The 17,434-nt window shown below is 38.6% G+C and overlaps 1 protein-coding gene across 5 annotated transcripts in view; it reads right to left on the bottom strand.

Annotated features, from left to right (window-relative positions):
• Positions 1 to 17,434, bottom strand: part of Cab39l (calcium binding protein 39-like) — a 107,971-nt gene that overhangs the window by 27,039 nt on the left and 63,498 nt on the right. For all 5 annotated transcript variants that reach the window (XM_017316177.2, NM_001360592.1, NM_001360591.1 and 2 more), the window contains 2 exons: positions 15,483 to 15,601; positions 2,132 to 2,300 (listed from right to left, as the gene is read on the bottom strand). In XM_017316177.2, coding sequence (XP_017171666.1) covers positions 2,132 to 2,300; positions 15,483 to 15,601 — 288 coding nt within the window. The remainder of the gene's footprint in view (positions 1 to 2,131; positions 2,301 to 15,482; positions 15,602 to 17,434) is intronic.

The raw sequence follows: 17,434 nt of genomic DNA, 5'->3' as shown, positions 1-17,434 counted from the left end.
TTGAACCATACACAGTGATAGCTGATGATTTCAATACTCACAATAGAGAGGGGTATCCAGATAAAAGCTAAACAGAGAAATGCTTGAGCTAACTTATGTCATAAACCAAATGGATCTACAGGTAATTTTCAGAACATTTCAAACAAATACAGAAAAATATACCTGTGGGACCTAATGGAACTTTCTCCAAAACTGATCATATACCTGGTCACAAAGCAAGTCTCAACAGATTGAAGAAAAATGAAATAACACCCTGCATCCTATCAGACTACTATGGATTAAAAGTGGATATCAACAACAGAAAACTTACAAACTCATGGAAACTTAACTCACTATTGAATGGAAAATGGGTTAAGAGAGGAATAAGGAAAGAAATTAAAAGCTTTCTAGAATTAAAACAAAACAAAAATACAACATACCCAAACCTATTAGGACACAATAAAGGTGGTTCCAAAAGACAAGTTCACAGCACCGATGCATACATTAAAAAGGAAAATGGAGAGAGCTCGTATTCATAGTAACTTCATACCAGAAAGCTGTAGAACAACAACAACAACAACACAATATTCAGCAGAAGTATATGGGAAGAATTGAACTCAGGGATAAAATCAGTAAAACAGAAACAAAAAATAATACAAAGAATAAATGAAACAGAGTTGGATCTTTGAAAAAAAAATTAGTAAGATTGACAAACCCTTAGGTAAACTAAATTGTGGACAGATAGAAATTATCAAAATTAGAGATGTAAAATGGAGTGTGTGGGGGTGGTGCATAACAACAGACATTGAGGAAATCCAGACATTATAAGAACATTAAAAATCTGTAATCCAACAAATTAGGAGACATAAATGAAATGAATAAATTTCTTTGTATATACCAGCCATCAAAGTTAAATCAAGATCAGATAAGCAATTTAAACAAACCTATAACCCCTAGTGAAATAGAAGCAGTCACTAAGTCTCTCAACCAAGAAAAAAAAAAAAGCCCAGAGTCAGATGGTTTTAGCACAGAATTTTACCAGACTTTTAAAGAAGAATTAATGCCAATGCTCTTCACAAATTGTTCCACAAAATAGAAACAGAGGAAACACTGCCTAATTCTTTGTATGAGGCTACCATTAGCGTGATCTCCACACAACAAAAAGACACAACAAATAAGAATTACAGTCCAATTTCAACTTGTAGTAATGATCTCGCCATTATTTAATTCCTTAAGTGTATGGCTTTCTAAAGTGAAATACTTGAAGATGAATGATGCATTAGATATGTAAGTTGTGGTAGCTTCACTTGAACATTAGCTAGCCTGTTTTCTGATATGCTCTCTGAACATCTTTCTGCTGGTAAAACACATAGAAACAGAGAGATGGAGTATAGTTGGGGACTAAAGGGAGGAGAAAAGGGGAGGTTAACTGAGCAGAGTTTTAATACTGCAAGATAAAAGGTTTCTGGAGAAGGGTGCTCTAGGACTTAGCCACATTAAATAATGATTAAGAAGGAAATGTGCATTGTATCATGATCAAAACATTTTTTAATAAAAAATTAAGTTAGATGAAAAAAAATTCCCATATTTCCCATATAATGACAAAGGAGACAACAGATAATGAAAAAAGATGACTATACTGTTAAAATACAAAACATAAATACACATAGATGATCAATCATATCAAAATATTAACATGCTTATTGATATATATATATTTTTTACCCCATGGAAATGTGAAAGCTACAATGATATAGTGATATGTTATCTTCATACTCCCCAGTAACCCCATCCATCTTCTTTCCTCACCCAAGTCTTCCCTGGAGTCAGCCTCTGCTGCTGGCTTTTACATACCCTTCTAGAGCTATACTGCACATGTGCCCAAAGAGGGGCTTATCACCTTACTCTGCTGTTAATGTTCAGTAGTTCTAGCACACGGTAACATGTTCCTTCCATCTCTTCACCAGGCATGTCAGCAGTCATTCCACTGAGCTGAGCTTGTGCTTAGTACATTGAATACTTTTCTGTAGTGTGAAACACTGGCCTCACCTCATCCATGGGTGACTACTTCAGGCCTAAGGAGTAGAAGTGCCTCTTTAGAGGTCAATCCACTTGAACTATTATGAGCTTTCTGATTTAGGGAAAAGTTTACCTTAAAAGTAGCGAAGGCATCTGAAGCGATATCAAAGGTGGACAGCTCAACATACTTGAAGAAATCTCTGAACTGATTAGAAAATAGGATGATTTTGGCAAGTGGCTCATGTCGAATACACTCTCTTAGCATAATCCCACAGCGTAAGGCAATCTGTGGGGCTTCATAGCTAAAGCACAAACAAGAGAGAAAACAGAACAGTTATCCCATTAACAAAATCTTTCAATGGCATCAAAAGAACCAGTTCAGTTCTGATAACAGAAACACAGACACCGTTTGTCACAGTTCATTCAAACACCATTCATTCAACCCACTGACAGCTATGTGCTAGGCACCATTCCAGATGTTGGGGACACTAGAGCAAACAGAGGAAGGTCACTGTCACTGCATCCTTAGCATTTTAGTGAGGGAGTGTGTGTTGGAAGAGGCAGAATAGAGACAGTGTTAAAGGTCATTTCTAGGAAGTACTGTGAAAACCGAAGGCAGAAAACTGAGCAATTTAGTGTGGTTATTTACTTGTGTGCATGTGAGAGGGTATTAGTGAATATTTTAATTTAAGTGGAAGGAAAGGGCAGAAGCGTCAAAGCAAGAGCAAGCTGGTGAGTGAGAGGAGAGGAAATGTGGCCAGCAGGGTGGAGGAATCAATGAGGAGGAGTGAGGGGAGGGCAGGACCAGCCATATATATATATATATATATATATATATATATATATATATATATATATATATATATATATATATATATATATAGCCATGGCAAGCAGTTTGGTTTAAAGCAAGAAATTAACACATCCTGATTTATGTGGTTTTGAGGGTGGGTGGGGGTGTCCCAGTGATAGAGTAATTGTTTAGCATGCTGGAGGCCCTGAGTTCAATTCCCTGTACCAACAAAAACAACAACATAGTGACCCTGGTTACTAGGAAATAAGAAATAGACTGGGCAGCTAGAGTAGAAGCTGGGTGAAGGTAAGAACAGATGTCTAGCAACAGTAATGGTGGCCTAGTGTGGTGGCAGAGGCACTATAGAAAGCCTTAGGCAGATGCTGATGTTCTAAAGGAAGAGCCAGCAAGATCTGGAGATACTGGAGGGGGGTTAGTGAGGGATAAATCTAAGCTGAAGATCCAAGGATGACTCCTGTGCTTTTAGCTTAACTGGTGGACTCATGCATACATTGATAGAGAAACAAGTTAGTGAAGAGGTTAAGAAATGCCCCTGAGCATCAACATTAATTTGGAGATGGCTAGTCCCTAAGCAGTGATGACCCCTTGTCAGCAGAGAGTGCCCATTGTGAATTAAGGAAAAAGACAGGAGAGAATTATATATAATATGTCCTGAAAGCAATGGATGAACAATAGAGAACTGCCTGCTAACTGTCTCATTGACATTATGAAGTAGAATTATGGCTCATAGAAAAGTATACTACAGAAACACAGCATTTACTACAGAAACAGAGGAAGACTGGCACCCCAGATCTGCTCCACTTCCTAATAACAAGTCTTTTGAATGTGAAATTAAGCATCTGAATGAACACAGGATTGAGTTATATTTCATTGTGTGGTAGCATTCCAAGAAAATGGGTAACAGCCAAATAAGACAATTTCTACACTGAATGATTCAATGCAAAACTGTGCTGAGTGCAGAGAGAAAGCAAGGCAGCTGTGTCTGTAGAACATAGAGAAGCAGAGGTGAGACAAGAAGATGCTACCATGGCTTTAAATAGCTTGGTTAGTTTTCATTCCAATTAAATATAGTACTAGGTTTGGGACTTAGTACTAGGCCTACTGAGAAAAGTAACTCTAAGTGTCTCAGTTCTTGGAAGGCATTCAAGTCCAATGTTCTCTGAGGACAGGACAGTGTGACATCCACAAAGGAACAGGGTTAGTTTCCAAATTTACTGCAAACTATGAAAGGAGATAGACAGCTTATTGTTCTTCTAGCTCTAGTTTTGCCATGGTGTTTTGGTGGTAGATTAAGTGCATAAAAAATATTTGATATAGAAAGTACAAAAGTATTGTGCTGCTTCACAACTTCCACTTTGAAGTGGAATATATATATAAGTTCATTAAATTATATAGATTTGGGGGCTGGTTTATTTTGGTGTTCGCTGTTTATAATAAAATTAAAGTGTTTTTGTAATAAAATTTGTTTTAAAAATTAAAATGTAACTAACATAAATTAATTTTGTGGCAAAAGACTATATTTACAATAAATGAAAAAAATGAAATGTCTGAAAACTAAAATTAAATAATTCTTAAATAAAACTTCAAGAGAGGGGCTGGGGAGATGGCTCAGTGGTTAAGAGCACATACTAATGTTGCAGAGGATCTGTGTTTGGCTCCCAGCCTTCCTGTCAGATGGCTCACGAGCACTGGGCAACTCCAGTTCCAGGAGAAAACCAATACCTCTGACCTCCATCGGCACCTGCACTGACATGTACATTCCCACTCACAGACGCACATCTATACATAACGATCATTACACATAAAAACTACAGCTTAAAACAGATCATGAAAACTTACCAACTACTAATGATAATATTTTGTTAAGTAATAAAGAACAATGTAACAATGTATTTTTTTCATATGACCATATCAGTTGATGAGAATTCAGATACAAAATAAAATTCACTTTCCTACACTTTAGAAAGTAGGTTTCTTCACAATATTTAAGTTTACAAAAAGCAGCAGAGGAAATAGCAAAGAAAGTTCAAAGTGATATTGATTTATTTTCATTTATGCTAAATGACAAATACTATTCAGTATTATTTTAGTATTCTCTTGTTAGCTCACAATAGCACAGAATGCCAATATATTCAGATAACCATAATGCTCTTTAAAGTAAAAGGAATGCAATGTTAGCAATCTCTCTTAAGAAAGGAATTTGGAAGCCGGGCAGTGGTGGCGCACGCCTTTAATCCCCGCACTTGGGAGGCAGAGGCAAGACAATTTCTGAGTTCAAGGCCAGCCTGGTCTACAGAGTGAGCTCCAGGACAGCCAGTGGCTACACAGAAAAACCCTGTCTCAAAAAAAAACCAACGACCCCCCCTCCCAAAACACCAAAAAAACAGCCCCTCCACCCCCCCCAAAGAAAGGAATTTGGAAATTAGCCTATTGGAATTCACAATGTTAGATTTAATATGGGCTGTTATTAAAGATGTAAATAGGGGCCTATTTTCTTAAATGTCAAGGAAGAAACACCAATTATAATTATGTTATTATAAATAAGATAGTAAAGAGACTATAAAATAGCCTGGCAGAGGTAGTGTATAATTTAATCTCAGCACTTGAGAGACAGAAACAGGCAACTCTCTGAATTAGAGGTTCACCTGGTCTACTGATCAAGTTCCAGGACAATAGCTAGGGCTATACAGAGAAACCCTGTTTTAAAAACCAAACAAAATGAAACAACACAGAGCCTATAAAATAAAGGCTATTAGCCTAATACAGTGGTTCTCAACCTTGTAATGGTGTGACTGTTTAATACAGTTCTTGGTGTTGTGGTGACCTCCAACCATAAAATTATTTCATTACTACTTTATAAATGTAATTTTGTTACTGTTATGAATCATAATGTAAATATCTGATATGTAGGATATCTGACATGTGACCCCCAAAGGGGTTGTGACATGCTGGCCTAGATAAATAACAGGACTAAATAAACACAGTATCTAGGACTAATTAAAATCTACACCCAGAAAATTGGACATAGTACTACCGGAGGACCCAGCTATACCACTCCTGGGCATATACCCAGAAGATGCTCCAATATGTAATAAGGGTACATGCTCTACTATGTTCATAGCAGTCTTATCTATAATAGCCAGAAGCTGGAAAGAACCCAGATGTCCCTCAACAGAGGAATGGATACAGAAAATGTGGTACATTTACACAATGGAGTACTACTCAGCTATTAAAAACAATGAATTTATGAAATTCTTAGGCAAATGGATGGATCTGGAGGATATCATCCTGAGTGAGGTAACCCAATCATAAAAGAAAACACATGGTATTCACTCACTGATAAGTGGATATTAGCCCAGAAGTTTCAAATACCCAAGATACAATTCACAGACCAAATGAAGCTCAAGAAGAAGGAAAACCAAAGTGTGGATACTTCAGTCCTTTTTTTTTTTTTTCCGAGACAGGGTTTCTTTGTATAGCCCTGGCTGTCCTGGAACTCACTTTGTAGAGCAGGCTGGCCTCGAACTCCTGCTTCTGCCTCCCCAGTACTGGGATTAAAGGCATGCACCACCATGCCCGGCTACTTCGGTCCTTCTTAGAGGGGGAACAAAATACCCATGGGATGAGTTACAGAGACAAAGTGTGGAGCAGAGACTGAAGGAAAGGCCATCCAGAGACTGCCTCACCTGGGGATCCATCCTATATACAGTTACCAAACCCAAACACTATTGTGTATGCCAGTAAGTGCTTGCTGACAGGAGCTGAGAAGCTCTGCCAGTGCATAACAAATACATAAGTGGATGCTCATAGCCAACCATTGGACTGAGCACAGGGTCCCCAATGAAGGAGCTAGAGAAAGGACCCAAGGAGCTGAAGGGGTTTGTAGTTCCATAGGAGGAACAACAATATGAACCAACCAGTAACCCCAGAGCTCCCAGTGACTAAACCTCCAAAGAGTACACATGGAGGGACCTATCGCTCCAGCTGCATATGCAGCAGAGAATGGCCTTGTTGGACATCAATAGGAGGAGAGGCCCTTGGTCCTGTGAATGCTCGATGCCCCAGTGTAGGGGAATGCCAGGATCAGGAAGCGGGAGTGGGTGGGTTGGTGAGCAGGGGGAGGGGGGATGTGATAGGGGGTTTTTGGAGGAGAAACAGGAAGGGGGATAACATTTGAAATGTAAATAAAAAAATCTAATAAAAAAGAAATGTAAACAAATAAGATACCCAATAAAAGTCATTAATTAATAAAAAAATTAAAATAAAATCTACATTCACTACTTAAGATACCTGTGGGCCTTCAGGCCACCAGTTTTATGCCTCATCTCAGCCCTGTATCCCTAGAGGATGAAGCTCTCTTGGACGAATGTTCCTCATACACGTGGCACCTCTAATGTACCTTTCAGCACTAGTTCAATGCCCCTCTCCAATCCTTTGTACTCTCTCTCCTTTGCACTCCCACACAGTGTCCTTAACCTCACATCAACTAACTGGAAGTCACTATGAGTCAGTTCTATCACTTCATTTCAAACACCTTCGTTTCTGGGGCTGTGTCCCTCCCTCACCCTTTCACGTGGTCTCTCTATAGTTCCCAATCCCCAGTGGTAACTGCGTCCTACTTACTGTTCTTTTCCCACCTTCCACATGCTTTTTCAGTGTAGGCACATGATGAATCCGATGAATCTCGACCTCACACAGAATCTACCAACACTAGAGAACTCTAGTGAGAGTCACAGTCCGACTTACACGAAGGCTGAATGGTCTCCAGCCAACATGTCTCATTCCTGAATTTAGTTTCCAAGCTGAGACCATCTATAAAAAGTTTCCATTCCAAGTTTTGGGTATAATTAGTTCTATTTTTCCTTTCACTTCATGAAGTTTATTGGAACCATCTGTGATGCACTCATGGTTTATTTTTGAGACTCACGAGAACATTTACAAAGTACTCCACTGGGGAGAGCACATCAATTCATCCCAGCAGTTTGTCTCCAACAGTGGGAAATGTCATTCTCTGACACAGCAACTGCTTAAAAGTTAGGAATACAATTGGATGATTGGGAATTTCCTAATTTTCCTCAATACCCTCAGTGGGATCTATGACTCACACATATCATTTCAACCTGACAATCCTGACTTGGTAAGTTATTGCTACTATATAAAGAAGTGTCCCATATGCTAAGCCTGTCTTACGTTTTAAAATTAGTCTTTACCCTACCTACTGTGTTCTACTCCCAGATAAGCTTCCTGGTAGCAGAGCCTGTGATTGATCATGCTATTTCCCAAAATGGCTAGCCTAGGGTAAATCACCAGTTAAAATTAATTACTATTCTATAAAACTGAATCCAAGCCAGGCGTGGTGGCGCACGCCTTTAATCCCAGTACTCGGGAGGCAAAGGCAGGCGGATTTCTGAGTTCGAGGCCAGCCTGGTCTACAATGTGGGTTCCAGGACAGCCAGGGCTATACAGAGAAACCCTGTCTCGAAAAACCCAAAAAACAAACAAACAAAAAAACAAAACAAAACCAAAAAAAAACTGAATCCAATTTTCCCTGTTTTATAGTTTAGACAACACAATATGAACCTTAACTAACTTTTAAGTCTGAGAAGGCACATTATTGTGTATTTATGTTCATTCAAAAAACAGTAGCATATCAGAAGATCCTTTTAAACTTATTGAAGGGAAAAATATAAGACCAGACATCCGTAGAGAAACTGACCTCGACTGACCAGGAAACTCTCTCCCTGATGGCTATCTTAGACAGTGAAGAAAAGTACTGTGAAGGCTGCTATAGGAGAAAAGACAATAGTCTCACCCTCAAGATCCTGTATGTTATAAACCAACCTGGCTGGCAAGATATGCCCATTGGTGGAACAGCGGTATGATGGTTATGGGGTAACCAAACAATTTAAAAAAAAAATTAGCTATGAGGCCTGTTCCATAGAAGGGATTTCAATGACTGGTACTGTAAAACTGGTCAAAAGCCTATAACAGGGAGATCATAGGCTCTATAGGGAACGTTTACCATTGTTATTAAATGATCATATTGTTAAACTGCTTTCTAAATGTTTATATGCACAGATCTGTATTGTCCTCAAGTTTGGTTTAAAAAGTTCTTTTTTGCAGTGCATTGCAGTGAATACAGAGCTTCATTCACATCTGGTAAACGTGTCAAGTACAATTAATCTTAAGTGTTCAGTTGTGGCTGAATAATCTATATTAACTCTTTAACTTCCATCCAAGGTTCAGGAAACAGTGAAAGAGGGACCAAAGAGACAATAAGGGGTGACAGAGGAGGAGAACTGTGAAGAGTGGATTTTCAGAAATGACATAGCTGCAGCACACATCAATCGATTCAAGGAACTAGTGGTTATCTGAATAAGAACTACATATAATCAAGGCAGTAAAAATTCTACTCGGAGGCCTCACCCTTGGCATAGGAGCTATTAGAAGTTGATGGTTACTGAAGGAAGGAGAGCCACTCTCATTAGGGGATGCGATCATTGGTAGTTTGCCTATACCTCAGTGGATGGTCCTACACGGAGTACATGTGGAAGGCATTAACTGGACCCAAGGTATGATTTATTCCTACAATATGGGGTTATTAATACCAAGAAAGGAAGGCACGAACTGACAGGATAAAAATATTTTATATAAGTGTATAAAAATTTTAAAGAATAAAAAGTTTTATTTACATAAAAAATAATAAAAAGAGCAAATGTTTCAACTGGTAATGAGTGCAATGATCATTGCATAGAAACTGCCAGAAGAAAGATCTTGTGTAAGAACATCTCAAGAACAAAGACTGTATTATATAAAGGAAAATGACTTGTTGTTACTGTTGGGAACAAACAATGTCATGTGACAGACAGCCCTTGGAAAATGTCTCAGAAAATGCTATTTACCAAAAGACTTACTCAACAGTCAAGAAGGCCTGCTTCTAATCTAGAAACATTTGCATAATTTAAAAATAATGACTAAACTTTGTCTACTTTGAAGGGTTAGGAACACTAAGAATTCGGTGTGAGTAAGAATCTGGAATCTTGATTACTGTCTCCAGGAACTATTCCTCACCAAAACAACCAGAATCCAGGTCTGTGTAAGGAGATATGAAGTTGGGTCTGGTAGATCTTCTTGCATCCGAAAGCAAAGAAGCTCTTTCAAAATATTTTAGTGAGGTCAAAAAACTGTGTCCTGAAAGGTCACAATTAATTGAATGTATAGTAACTGAGATATGTGGGAATATTACATTAATTAATAAGATACCAGAAGGCTACGGTTGTGTGTGTAAGAAGAGATGGAGACAGACAGAAATATAGAGGAGAGAGGAAGGAGAGGGAGAAATTCGCTGGACACCAATGGAAGTTTCTAAAACAATAACCTATTTATTCTCCAAGCTGATAATAAAGATAGGCATTTATTCTGCTTCTCTGAGATGAATTCTACTTAAGTATAACACAATGGATGAAAGTTATTTTTCAAAAAACCACTCCAGCCTCTGAATGACTAATTTTGAAAATTATTTTGCTGTGATGCCTAACAAAATGACGAACTCAACAATATAAAGGTGTCAGAAAAGCTTATAATTGTTTAGATGCTAGCATATGAGCCTAGAACTCAAGTCTCACATCACTAAAGGACTATCTCCTGATATGATGGAATACTGATTACATGGAACCATCTACAAAATATTATTGCAAAATAAAAGCTCACTTTGAATCTAATCAAGCCTTAAAATAGAAATGCTAAACTAGAAACAGGTAATATGGGAATAAGGAATAAGGAGGCGGCAATCTGCGTGCCATGTTCTCTCCTTCCACTGTGGGTTTAGTATCAGGCTCTCACAGCAAGCACTTTTATCCATGCTGGGTAAAATAATAATTTAAACGATTCTAAGAAAGCAGTGTGACAACTCCACAGCAGAGGACACTGTAGGAGGACTCACTCTTCATCAGACTCACAACACAGAAAAGAAATATGTGGGTGGATAAAGTGCTGAATGAGACGGACTTAAAAATTCTTGGCTAAGGAAAGTAACAACTAAATACAGTAAGAAGTCCTTGTTAGCATACGTCTTTCAATCTGTGAAATGGAGGGGAGAAGCAAACAATATAAGCAAAACTGAGTGTCAGCTGGGTGTTGGTTGTTACAGAATTTTTACTTTTTTAAGTATACTGAAGTTTTATGAAATAATCATTGTTTTGAAATGTTTATTGAAGTATTCAGAGGTTCGCTTTAAATTGGGTGAAGAGAGATGGCATCTACCAAGTTAAACAGGACAGCTGGGGGATGGCTACATGAGCTCCTGCATTTGCTACTTTTGTAGATGGCTGCAATTCTTTTCAATTAACTTGAAAAATAAGATTTGGGGAGATGTGTGTAGTTTTAACATTAGATAGACATCTAGTGGCCATGATTTCTTTATGAACCATTGAGAGAAGTTTAGTGATCTTAGAGGACCATTTGTCTCAGCGAGGAGACTAATGTAGAATGAAATAGTTCTTTAAAAAGTCTTTTTCATAAAATGTGGACTCCAACTTCCTTATGCCTAGTGTCCAGATGATTCCTCTTGTTATACAAGTATCAATTTCTCTCTGTGTGGCATATGGCTGGACTTGTGTTCAATAGCATGTTACTATTGAGCCCCTACATAATGCCACTGTTTGGTGTATAAATAGACCACTCAAGTTATTGCCTAAGGTTTCGGGGACCTTCAGAACAGATGATTTAGTACAAAGGCTGAGCTTTAACAGAGGGCTCCTTTTTCACACTGGATGAAGCAGAGTCACTCCAGCCAATGGTTCTTATTATCTACTCTGTCCTTGGAAGCACCAATAATGAATTCCATCTTCCTTAACATCTGAATTGCCCTAGTGAATGAGAATTCCCGGAAAGAAGTTGTTCTGCAGAATCTGACTGGTTGATAAGAACAGCAGTGATGTATGTAGAGGTTTCTACACTTCAGGTCAAAGCTTTATCTTGAGCCAGATTTAGCTCCCTAAATAGCCATTTGCTTTGGCCATGTCTGTGTTAGAACACCCTGTGACTAAGAGACTAAAATCTTTTGGAATCTATTAATTTAGTAGACCACTAGTTTCCATCAACCCAAAGCTAAGAATGTCATCAGAAAGCATTTGAGGCCTACAGGAGAGATCTCTCATTTGTTGTAATTGTTCTCATACACATCAATGTATTTTTATGATTTTCTTTGCTCTGCTACTATAAAACTTCCTGAATTGCTTTCATGAAGAAACATGGAACGAGAGTAACCTAGCTTCATGCTTCTCAAGTCATTGTAATGTGACAGGGCAAGTCAGTGAAGATTTCCTCCATCTTGTATTCTTGCTGAGGCCATTTTAGGTTTAACTAAAATTTGATCTCCTTGACTGGAAGCTTTGTGGAAAATTACTCTATTCTGGGAAACCAAGGAAAGTCAGGATGTCCTGCCTCACTTATCTTGACTTGTGTTAAATACCTACTTATGCAAACTTCTCCAGCTAACTGCTTAGCTTCTGTTAAACTGACTGCTTTAGCAAAACCCCTCACTGCAGCTTCAAAGTGAGATACGAGGATGTGCTTTTTGCCTTTAAAAGCCTCTTTCTCTAAATGCCCATGGCTACACTTGGGTACCAAATACCTGAGCATAGTCTCAACTGGCTGGAATAAAGACTTTTAATTGACTATAGAATATGTCTGAGTGGTCGTCTCTGGTGGCCTTCTCATCACAGTCACTCAAATTTGGTTCCAGAATATTTGTTCTTCATTTGAGGTGAGAGCTGTTTTCTTTGAATTGATGGCCCTTAAATCTTCCTTGGGACATACTAACGTTTAAAGAACTTATAGGACTTAATCAAATCTGGATTTAAAATGTGCTCTTTCCAATTTAGAAGATGCTTAATGTGCCACAGGGTTATTAAGAAGACTAAATAAAACAACACAAAGGAATGCATATGAATATTTAATCTGGATTAATATTACCAATATAACATACATAAGTCAATGTAGGTAGCCCTGGGGCTTTGATGATGATCCCAATGACAATGATAATTCTTCCAGTGTTTGGAGGCAGATGACTCCTATTCATGTATAAAGCTCTGGAGAGGAGAAGAGAGGACAGCAAAGGGAGTTCTCTTCACTATATATGGAGTACTGGGGTAAGACACTATTTGGATCAATGAGCTCCATGCATTTTGATAAAAAAATATAAATCAGTTATAAAATCTGTGTCTATGACATTTGTTTTCCAGAAGACAAGATGATACTGGCTATGAATAATAGCCAGTATTGGGAAGTACAGATTATTCTTATAGTTCCCTTACACGAATTTCAATTCTGGGAAAGCCTTCAAGGCTAAGAATGGAAGACAGATGCCAAGTCTGTTTGTGTTGGTCTCTGGGTTTCTGTGCACCAGGCAAATACTGGCCTCTTAATATAATCATAATAAATAGCGCACGCTTAAGAGTATTTTCTTAGTTGCAAGTGATCAGTCTAAGCACTTAAGGTGTCTGAATCAATAATCTTGCAGCATCTTTGGGGTTGGTTGATATTCATTTTCAGTCGGCAAATGTGAAAGTGAGCTGTACAATCTTTCCCCATCTCATCATCTTAGAAAGAAAAGACTTGTATCCAAACTTTGGCTGATCCATGATCCCATCTCTCTCTGAAGACTGATGCTCTGATTAAACTTCTATTTTATCATCAAAAAAAAAAAAAATGTGCTCTTTCAAGTTTTCTAACCTTGAGTAATACCCTTCCTGTCTGAATTACTGTGAATGATGACATTGACAGCAAGCACTAGTGTGGCATCTACAAGACAGAATGTGAAGGAATGAACCCAGAGTGAATACCATTGTAAGAGAAGAAAATCCAGAGGTACAGCCTCTAACTTGTTATTGATAGTTTTATTGGGAGAGTTTATAGAACACATTCCTTTTTTATATTAAACATTTCCAAGATAATTAGCTTATTACCTTTGAATCAGTAAAATGTGAAATCATTTTAAAAATGTCTCCCTTGTTTAATACCATAGCACTAAAGTATGGTTCTAATTTTGGTCTCAATCTCCACTACCATCCAGGCCACTTTCCATGCTGCTACCAGAAACCACCAGGTAGAGTTCCCAAGGAGGCCAGAGAATGGCATTCCTGCTCCTTGCTGGGGCATGGAAGGCTCTTACTAATTTGGTCTCTACCTCTCCAGCTCTACCTCATCCTTTCCTGACTCCTCCCAACCTCCAGCCACCCTGGGATTCTTGTCATTTTCTGTGCACACAAATGCGTTCATATATTTGTTACCTGTTTGTGGGCTGGGAAGTCCAGGAGCAGTTTGAACATAGGAAGCATATGTAGAGATGGAACTGACCTGGATCCAACCTGGATTATCTGCCCTGCGATAGCATGTGACACTTGTCCTGGGTTGAGTCACTGTATTCTGGGTTCATTTACTATAAGAGTTTAATGTTTCCTAACTAGTAGAAAATCCAAGTACATTTTCTTTTCCAGAGCTAAAAGAAGAATCTCTAAAAAAAATATTACTTTGCATCAACCCCAAAGCTATCCCAATATATTTCTTTGCTAAACAATGTATAGTAACTACACAGGCAAACAACCTCAATGTGATTAGTTGTAAAATTAAATCTGTGATAAAGTACTCTAGGAGGACAAGAGAAGGGAATGGAATGCTGATGGCACTGGAAAAACTAAAAAAAGCAGTTTAAATTTGGTAAGTTGAGAAATTACGATAAGCACATTATTTGTAGTACAAAGGTAAATATATGATTTATGTATATTTTAAAATGTATGACTTTTGTTTAAAAACTCAACAACTAGAAAAGAATGACTGTCACTGGACAATGAGACTGAAGAATGAGGAAGAAGCTCCTGTTCGCTGATATAGCTGATTTTCAAATTATGTGATCACTTTAACACAATTAAATATTTATAAGTTGACAAAGAAGGAAGGTGACACAGTGAAATAGACTTCATGTGGCTCTACAGCACTGGAAAACTACACAGTAAGATGAGCTGTGCTGGCTTGGGTTGTGGAACAGCAAGGCAGCGCAGGGGAGGAGGACCATCGTTTGCTATTTGCATGCCCCAAGGCACCTAGACTACCCATCTTTAGGATTCAGAGTAGCCTCACTATGCTCAAGAGGCACGTGAGTAGACATAAACAGCAATAATCAGGCATTCTACTTTTCCCCTCCTTTATAGCTCTGGTATAAAACAGTAACATCTACTGTATTCCTACATAGATACTTTATCTCTACCTTGGCAGATGTCAGCACTGCAAGAATGTGTACCTCTACTATTTAAGATGGAGAACTAGAATATATTCGTACATGCTTGCATGTGCACGTGTGTGCAATGAAGAAACACAATCTCATGCAAGTAGGAACATAGTACCTGGGTAGTTAGGAACAGGGACTGTGAGGAAGCACACGAAATATGATAGCAAGAGACGGACAGCAAAAAGGTGGAGGAAAGAGAGGTAGGCAGCGGAATCAATGGAGACCAGAGTACAAAGGGAAGACTTCCTTATTTAGAGATAGATCTGGAGGACCACGCTTACCTAGAGCAAACACTGACCTGGCAGTTCCAGATGAGGCCAAGGAGGCACAGTGCACTTTTTAACAGCTTTGTTAAACCTGCTTTTAGGAAAACCTGGTACCTACCCTTTGAGAAGCATAAACAGGATGTGAGGATGAGAACTGATGTACTCGACAGTAGGACACCGTGTACCAATCTGTCTTCTCAGGATGTTGTTGAATATCTGGGTCACATCTTTTTTTCCCTGTTAAAGAAACATGTCACTTTTAAATGGTATGCTTTTAATGGATAAACTGTACGGTGTGTGGGATGCAAACATACACTCTCATAGATACAGTGTCATTCTGTAAAAGTGTAGAACCAATAATTTAGTATTTTCATTTGTCTTCATAAAGTCCACTAAATGGGCACAATTCTTCACCAAAATGTACAGCGTGGGAAACTTGGCAGAGGCGGGGAGTCTATTTGTACAACTGGAAATGGGTACAAAGTTGGGTACAAAGGAGCAGCTAGAATTGACATTTTTATGCTTTTTCTCCTTTTAGCTCTCTTTAGATAGAAACAGTAACTGATATTTTTTAATCTTTATAAGTGAGAGGAAATAGATTTAGAGCTAAGTAAAATGTTAGAGACAGTTTCTTTTTCTTAACATCTAATTCTGTGTAATATACCTTCACTTTATTCATTTACCTTGAGGTTTTAAAGAAACTTTTTTATTTCTTAATGAGATGTAAATTTAAAATGTCAGTTTTTCCTATGTAAGATATAGCTTGTATTATGTATATAAACATATATATGTGTCGTGTGTGTCTGACCTATATGAAGTCACATATAGCCTAGAGAAGAGACTTTTGGTCCTAATTGCCTGAGGTAGAGGAACTACTGCCAATCTTTTTTTGATTTTTTTTTTTTCTAGACAGGGTTTCTCTGTGTAGCCCTGGCTGTCCTGGAACTCACTCTGTAGACCAGGCTGGCCTCAAACTCAGAAATTCGCCTGCCTCTGCCTCCCATGTGCTGGGATTAGAGGCATGTGCCACCAAGCCCGGCGAACAAGGCTTTTTTAAGAGTCTTCATGCATCTTACAACCTGAGTTGTATCTGATTCTATAAAAGAAGCCCTGAATTGGACATGTGTTTCACATATATAAAAAGATGGCAAAATGATACCAGTTATTACAGTATACCAATTATTCTGTCCTTTGTCTTTCAACTGAACTGTCAAATGTTCCTTCAAATGTCAGTGTTCCTTCAAACCTTCTTCACTTGGTAGCATCAGATACCAAGAAATGACAGCATTCTCTTTCCTTAAGTGCTTCAGTATTTCCCTTATGCTCAGAGAAAACTCCAAGCTGCCTCTGCCTACTGCTTTACACATCTGCATCAGATTCTACTGCTGCTAACTGACTGCGTGACAAATGCAAATTTTAATAAAAAAGTGGGAAGTGAATCTTGGGACCCTGTGATGTACCTGGGGGAGGGTGCTTGCTTGCCATGCACGAACCCTGCCCCGTCCCCAGTATGGGAAGGTGTTGCGACACTAGTTATGAAGGAAGGGGGAGGGGACCCGATTCCCGCCGAATAATCTCTGGTCCAGGTTGTGGTCTGCTGGCCGGACACAACAGGAAGGGAGCACTTCAGAATCAGTTGGTGTTATAATTTTAAAATCTTAAAAATGATCATAGCATCTAAATTTAATTTATAAGGATTGTAAACACTATATTTGCTTATAAAAGAGGCATATCTATCAGTATAAACATAGTTTTAAATGAAGGTAATTCTGTGGTGTTCAAATCTTCCTAGATACTACAGGGCGATACTGAAGATCCATACCAGCCCTGTTGGAAATGTCCTAAGACTGTGTTTTTCATACCTCCACAGGAACATTTCCACATGGCTCCAGTTAGCAGCAATGAAGCACCACAGAACTCCATCCAACTCTCACACAGAGGCTACCATTCTTCTAGTTTATTAGCAAACATATGCAGAGGCAGAGGGAGCCCCTGTGGGTAACAGGAGCAGTTCTGCTGCTAGGGAACTTCTCGTTCCAGGCCATGGGGTCCTGATGCAAAGGACAGACC

This window comes from Mus musculus, chromosome 14 (genome assembly GCF_000001635.26).
Source record: "Mus musculus strain C57BL/6J chromosome 14, GRCm38.p6 C57BL/6J".
Taxonomy (NCBI): Eukaryota; Metazoa; Chordata; class Mammalia; order Rodentia; family Muridae; genus Mus; species Mus musculus.
This window is presented reverse-complemented; position numbering and strand designations above follow the sequence as displayed.